The 7,040-nt window shown below is 59.4% G+C and overlaps 1 protein-coding gene across 2 annotated transcripts in view; it reads left to right on the forward strand.

Moving 5' to 3' along the window:
• Window positions 1-1,981: 1,981 nt before the first annotated feature.
• mettl17 (methyltransferase like 17) overlaps window positions 1,982-7,040 on the forward strand; it is a 28,391-nt gene continuing 23,332 nt past the window's right edge. For both annotated transcript variants that reach the window (XM_041180784.1, XM_041180785.1), the window contains exons 1-3: window positions 1,982-2,062; window positions 2,796-2,961; window positions 4,941-5,090. In XM_041180784.1, coding sequence (XP_041036718.1) covers window positions 2,018-2,062; window positions 2,796-2,961; window positions 4,941-5,090 — 361 coding nt within the window. In that variant the 5' untranslated portion in view covers window positions 1,982-2,017. The remainder of the gene's footprint in view (window positions 2,063-2,795; window positions 2,962-4,940; window positions 5,091-7,040) is intronic.

Below are 7,040 nucleotides of genomic sequence, written 5' to 3' on the forward strand. Positions count from 1 at the left end.
AGAGGGAGATGGAGGAGGGAGATGGATGGGGGAGTGAGAGGGAGATGGAGGAGGGAGATGGAGGAGGGCGATGGATGTGGGAGTGAGAGGAGGGAGATGGAGGAGGGAGCTGGATGGGGGAGAGAGAGGAGGGAGATGGAGGAGGGAGATGGATGGGGGAGTGAGAGGAGGGAGACGGAGGAGGGAGATGGATGGGGGAGTGAGAGGAGGGAGATGGAGGAGGGAGATGGATGGGGGAGTGAGAGGAGGGAGATGGAGGAGGGAGATGGATGGGGAGAGAGAGGAGGGAGATGGATGGGGGAGAGGGAGGGGGAGTGAGAGGAGGGAGATGGAGGGGGAGTGAGAGGAGGGAGATAGAGGAGTGAGATGGATGGGGGAGTGGGAGGAGGGAGATGGAGGGGGGAGTGAGAGGAGGGAGATGGAGGAGGGAGATGGATGGGGGAGTGAGAGGAGGGAGATGGATGGGGAAGTGAGAGGAGGGAGATGGATGGGGGAGTGAGAGGAGGGAGATGGATGGGGAGGGGAGGAGTGAGATGGAGGGGGGAGTGAGAGGAGGGAGATGGATGGGGGAGTGAGAGGAGGGAGATGGATGGGGAGTGAGAGGAGTGAGATGGATAGGGGAGTGAGAGGAGGGAGATGGATGGGGGAGTGAGAGGAGGGAGATGGATGGGGGAGGGGAGGAGTGAGATGGAGGGGGGAGTGAGAGGAGGGAGATGGATGGGGAGGGGAGGAGTGAGATGGATGGGGGAGTGAGAGGAGGGAGATGGATGGGGAGGGGAGGAGGGAGATGGATGGGGGAGTGAGAGGAGGAAGGATGGATGGGAGAGTGAGAGGAGGGAGATGGATGGGGAGGGGAGGAGGGAGATGGATGGGGGAGTGAGAGGAGGAAGGATGGATGGGGGAGTGAGAGGAGGGAGATGGAGGAGGGAGATGGATGGGGGACAGAGAGGAGGGAGATGGATGGGGTAGTGGGAGGAGGGAGATGGAGGAGGGAGATGGAGGAGGGAGATAGAGGAGGGAGATGGATGGGGAGGGAGAGGAGGGAGACGGAGGAGCGAGATGGATGGGGGAGGGGAGGAGGGAGATGGATGGGGGAGAGAGAGGAGGGAGATGGATGGGTGAGTGAGAGGAGGAGAGATGGGGGAGGGAGATGGATGGGGGAGTGAGAGGAGGGAGATGGATGGGGGAGTGAAAGGAGGGAGATGGATGGGAGAGTGAGAGGAGGGAGATGGAGGGGGGAGATGGAGGAGGGAGATGGAGGGGAGAGAGAGGAGGGAGATGGAGGAGGGAGATGAATGGGGGAGTGAGAGGAGGAGAGATGGATGAGGGAGATGGAGGAGGGAGATGGATGGGGTAGTGAGAGGAGGGAGATGGAGGAGGGAGATGGATGGGGGAGAGAGAGGAGGGAGATGGATGGGGGAGTGAGAGGAGGGAGATGGATGGGGGAGAGAGAGGAGGGAGATGGATGGGGGAGTGAGAGGACGGAGATGGAGGGGGAGTGAGAGGAGGGAGATGGAGGAGGGAGATGGATGGGGAGGGAGAGGAGGGAGATGGAGGAGCGAGATGGATGGGGAGGGGAGGAGGGAGATGGATGGGGGAGAGAGAGGAGGGAGATGGATGGGGGAGTGAGAGGAGGAGAGATGGGGGAGGGAGATGGATGGGGGAGTGAGAGGAGGAAAGATGGGGGAGGGAGATGGATGGGGAGGGGAGGAGGGAGATGGATGAGGGAGATGGAGGAGGGAGATGGAGGGGGGAGTGAGAGGAGGGAGATAGAGGAGGGAGAGGATAGATAAGGGGGTTTGGGGATGGGGATGTTGGGGAGGGGGCGGATGTTGGGGTTTGGGGGGCGGATGAGGATGGGGATGGGGGGGGCGTGTGTTGGGGTTGGGGATTGGTGGGGGTGGGGGAGGGGCTGGGGGGGGTGGGGGAATGTTGGGGTTTGGATGATTTTTCGCTGCCGGAACTTTGTCCGCGGGGGTTTCGGGCGGCGGAAGGTTTTACAGGTGACGCCGTTCCCATGGCGGCGGCTCGAGGAGGATTCAGACTCGTCACCGGGGGGAGGGTGAGAGACCCGGGGGGGGGGGTGGGGTGAGGGTGCGGGGGGTGAGGGTGCGGGGGGCTGAGGGTGCGGGTGGGTGAGGGTGCAGGGGGGTGAGGGGGTGTGTGTGGTGGGGGGTGGGTGAGGGTGCGGGTGGGTGAGGGAGCGAGGGGGGTGGGTGAGGGTGCAAGGGGGGGGCGGGGGGGTGAGAGTGCGAGGGGGGGCCGGGGGTGGTGGGTGAGGGGGGGTGGGTGAGGGTGCGAGGGGGGTGGGTGAGGGTGCGGGTGGGTGTGGGTGAGGGTGCGGGTGGGTGAGGGTGCGAGGTGGGGTGGGTGAGGGTGCGAGGGGGTGGGTGAGGGTACGAGGGGGGTGGGTGAGGGTGCGGGTGGATGAGGGTGCGAGGGGGGGTGGGTGAGGGTACGAGGGGGGTGGGTGAGGGTACGAGGGGGGTGGGTGAGGGTGCGGGTGGATGAGGGTGCGAAGGGGGTGGGTGAGGGTACGGGGGGGGGTGGGTGAGGGTGCGGGTGGATGAGGGTGCGAGGGGGGGTGGGTGAGGGTACGAGGGGGAGTGAGGGTGCGAGGCCTGGGGGGGGGTGAGGGTGTGAGGCCCAGGGGAGTAGGGATTGGTGGGGAGGGGAGAGAGAGAGACCCAGGGCCAGGGGAAGGTGTTATTTCCTGTTTAATCTAAGTCTGGCATGGTTTTGTTGTTACTTTTATGTAATTGTTTTTCTCCTTTACCCTCCCGCCCCCTCCTCAGGGCCTGAGCAGCCCCGCCCGCCGCCTGGGGGACGATCCCAGCCGCCTCTCCCCCCGACAGGAGGCGGAGGAGCAGGTCCCGCACCGCCGACACCCGGGGATCAGCAACCTGAAGACCATCCGCCTGCCCGATGCCCTCTCGCAAGGGGTCCGCTTGCTGCTGGAGCGTAAGGAGCCGATTGGGTGGGACGCTGGAGGTGGCCGGACCACCGGGGGTTGGGGGGGGTGGGGGGCTGTAGGTGGAGGACCGGTTCCTCCGGGCCGCCGGGGGGGTGCTGGAGGCGGAGGAATGGTTCCTCCCGGCCGCCGGGCGGCGCTTTGCGATGGTGACCTCCCGGTGGCACTGTCTGCATCTAGCTCCTCCTGGCCTCCGGGCGACGGTGTGGGCGCAGTTCCTTCCTGCCGCCAGGAGGCACTGTGAGCTGGAGACCACCTCCCCCTGCCGCTGGCACCCGGCTCCTCCCGGCCTCCGGATGGCGCTGTGGGCAAAATTTTTAACCCCTCCCTATTCCTGTTATACTTCATCAAGGTCAAAGATGCCATTCAGTCTTTCCAGTTTGCACTAGCTCTTTGGAAAGCCGACCCCCAATGAGACCCACCCCCCTGATCGTTCCCTCGACCCCGACGATTTTTTAAAAATTCACCTTCAATCATCTGTGCAATACCCTTTTGACCTTGACACTGGTGCTCCAGGGGCACCATTTCAAAGTCCGCAGATGATACGAAATTTGGAGGCATCATAACCCGTGTGGAGGTTGGGTCTGAGGGACGTCGGCTGGTTGGCAGAACTGGCAGATGGGTGGCAGATGAAATTCAATGCAGCGTGACTCACTTTGGTAGGAAGAACATGGAAAGACGATATAAAGTAAGGGGTTCAACTCTAAAGGGGGTGCGGGAGCAGAGGGACCTGGGTGTACATACGCATTAGTCATTGAAAGTGGCAGGGCAGGTGGAGAGAGAGCAGTTAATAAAGTATTACAGTATCTCAGACTTTATTAATAGGAGCATAGAGAACAAGCGCTTACGTTGTTAAGTTATGTTGAACTTGTACATGGGACGCTGGGTCGGCCTCAGCTGGGGTATTGCGTCCCCCTCCTGGGCAGCGCACTTAAGGAAGGAAGGGAAGGCATCGGGGGGGGGGGGGAGAGAGAGAGAGATTGCAGAAAAGATTCACGAAGGCGCTCCCAGGGATGAGTCACGTAGATAGATTGGAGGGAGTTGGGACTGTTTTCCTTGGAGGAGAGAAGACTGAGAGGAGATTTGATAGAGGTATTCAAGATCACGAGGGTGCCCTGGGCAGAGTCGATTGGGAGAAACTGTTTCCAATGATGAAAAGATGGAGGACAAGAGGGAACAGATTTAAGGGGATTGGGCAAAAGAAGCAACAGTGACAGGAGGAGAAACTTTTTCACGCAGTGAGTGGTTAGGGCCTGGAATGCGCTGCCCGAGAGTGCAGTAGAGGATGGGTCAATCGAGGCGTTCAAAAGGGCATTGGCTCTTAATCACCTGGATGAGTGCGGCTCCCACAACACTCGAGCAGCTCGATACCATCCAGGACAAAGCAGCCCCCGCTCGACCGGCACCCCATCCACAAACCTTCACTCCCCCCACCACCGACGCACAGCAGCAGCAGTGTGTGCACCGCAGCAACTCACCCAGGCTCCTTCGACAGCACCTTCCAAACCCACGACCGCTACCGTCTAGAAGGACGAGGGCAGCAGACGCACAGGGAACACCACCACCTGGAAGTTCCCCTCCGAGCCGCACTCGCCATCCCGACTTGGAAATATATCGGCCATTCCTTCACTGTCGCCGGGTCAAAATCCTGGGGAGCTCCCTCCCTAACAGCACAGTGGGTGTACCTACACTACACGGACTGCAGCAGCTCACCGCCACCTTTTTAAGGGGCAATCAGGGATGGGAAATTATAACGCTGGGCCCAGCCCAGTGACGGCCACATCCCACAAAAGATTGTGTGTGTGGTTGGTGGGGGGGGAGGGTGGATTAAAAGAATTGCCCCTCCACCACACACCCCACCGCAGCACCCCCCACCCCCCCACCCCTATTTCCTTGTGTATAGAGAGGGAGTCAGATGTAGGATATTCGCACGTCGGTAACGCTGCCCCTTCTTTGCTCTGACCCACAGAAAGTCCCATCAGACGGTTGGAAGATGGCGCCCGGGAGCTGAGCGACTTCCTGTGGAGCCGCAAGAGGGCGGTGGAGGACCGGGAGCTGCGAGCTCGGGCCCAGCGCCTGTGGGAAAGGTTGGCGGGGAGCGCAGAGCGTACCCGGACAGGTAACGGAGCCGCGTCGTTGGCTGGGATGCGCTTCCTGTGGGGTGTGGGGAAGGGCGGGGGTGGGGGGGGTGGGGGTGAGTACGGTGGGGAGGGTTAGGTTGCATTCGTGAGGCGCCTCGTCGACCCTGTCTTCCCTCGCGCCCTGTCTGCCTGTCTGATTGAGCTGGGGCAGGAGGTTTAGGGGGAGGGGGGGGATGTGAGGAAAAGCTTTTTTTTACCCAGAGGGTGGTGACTGTCTGGAATGCGCTGCCTGAGAGGATGGTGGAGGCGAGTTGCCTCACATCCCTTTAAAAAGTACCTGGATGAGCACTGGGCACGTCCTAACATTCACGGCTATGGGGCCGAGCGCTGGTCAATGGGGTTAGGTTGGTAGGTAGGTAGGTCAGGTGTTTCTCAGGTGTCGGTGCAGACTCAATGGGCTGAAGGCCTCTTGTGCACCGTGTGATTCTGTCACGGGCGTGGATCACCCAACAGCCGTGACGATGACGGGTAAACCCTTCCCTCCCTCCCCCCCCCTCCAACCCCCCAGTCCTCCTTGACCCGCCTGCGGCCTTTGACACGGGGTCGACCCCACCTTCCCCCTCCAAAGCCTCTCCCACTGTCGTCCCACTGGGGTGGGGCTGCCCTCTCCTGGTTCCATCCTTACCCATCTCACTGTCGCCAGACAATCGCTTGCGGCCGCTTCTCTCCCTGCTCCCGCTTCTGCTCTGTTACCTTCGGCATCCCCCGAGGGTCTAACCTTGGTCCCTTCCTATTTATGAACTCGGCCCGTCAAGCCTGCACCGCCGTTCATTAAGATCATGGCTATCTGACTTTAACCTCGATCCCGGATTCCCACCGACCCACCCACCCCCCCGCCCCCCGATAACCTAATACCCAGCCCTTGCTTATCAAGAATCTATCTTGTTCCACCTTAAAAATATTCCAAGACTCTTCCCACCGCCTTTTGAGGAAGGGAGTTCCAAAGACTCACCACCCTCTGAGAGAAAAAATTTCTCCTCATCCCTGCCTTAAATGGGCGACCCCCTTATTTTTAAACAGTGACCCCCCCCCCCCACTAGTTCTAGATTCTCCCACAAGAGGAAACACCCTCTCCATATCCACCCTGTCAAGACCCCCTCAGGATCTTATAGGTTTCAATCAAGTCGCCTCTTACTCTTCTAAACTCCAGCGGATACAAGCCCAGCCTGTCCAACCTTCCCTCATAAGACAGGCTGCCCATCCCTGGTATCAATCTAGTAAACCACCTCCAATGCATTCACATCCTTCCATAAATAAGCTTCTATCTTGCGTAATAACCTTTGAATGTGGCAACTTATCAAATACCTTTTGAAAATCCAAGTGTAGCACATCTACTGGTTCCTCTTTATCCACCTTGCTCGTCACTTAGAGTCACAGAGTCATACAGCACAGAAACAGGCCCTTCAGCCCGTCGTGTCCGTGCCATCCAATGAGCGCCTATCTATTCTAATCCCATTTTCCAGCACTTGGCCCGTAGCCCTGTGTGCTACGGCGGTTCAAGGGAGCGCCTAAGCACTTCTTAAATATTGTGTGAGGGTTCCTGCATCTACCACCCCCCTCAGGCAGTGCGTTCCAGATTGCACACTCCTTCAAAGAATTGTTAGCCAAACACGATATTTCCCTTTCACGAAACCATGTTGACCCTGCCTGATCGCCTTCGGATTTTTTCTCAGTGCCCCGCTGTAACCTCCTCAGTAATAGATTCCGGCATTTTCTCCCTGTCCGACTTTTAGCAAACTGACCTGCAGTTTCTTGCTTTCAGCCTCCCTCCCTCCTTGAATAGAGGAGTCACGCTCGCTATTTTCCCGTCTGATGGGACCTTCCTAGATATCCGGGGAATTTTGCAGAATAAAAACCGATGCGTTTGCTATCTCAGCGACTGCTTGTTTTCAGACCCTAGGATGAAATCCGTCGGGAGCAGGGGGACC

Source organism: Carcharodon carcharias, assembly GCF_017639515.1.
Source record: "Carcharodon carcharias isolate sCarCar2 chromosome 27 unlocalized genomic scaffold, sCarCar2.pri SUPER_27_unloc_1, whole genome shotgun sequence".
Taxonomy (NCBI): Eukaryota; Metazoa; Chordata; class Chondrichthyes; order Lamniformes; family Lamnidae; genus Carcharodon; species Carcharodon carcharias.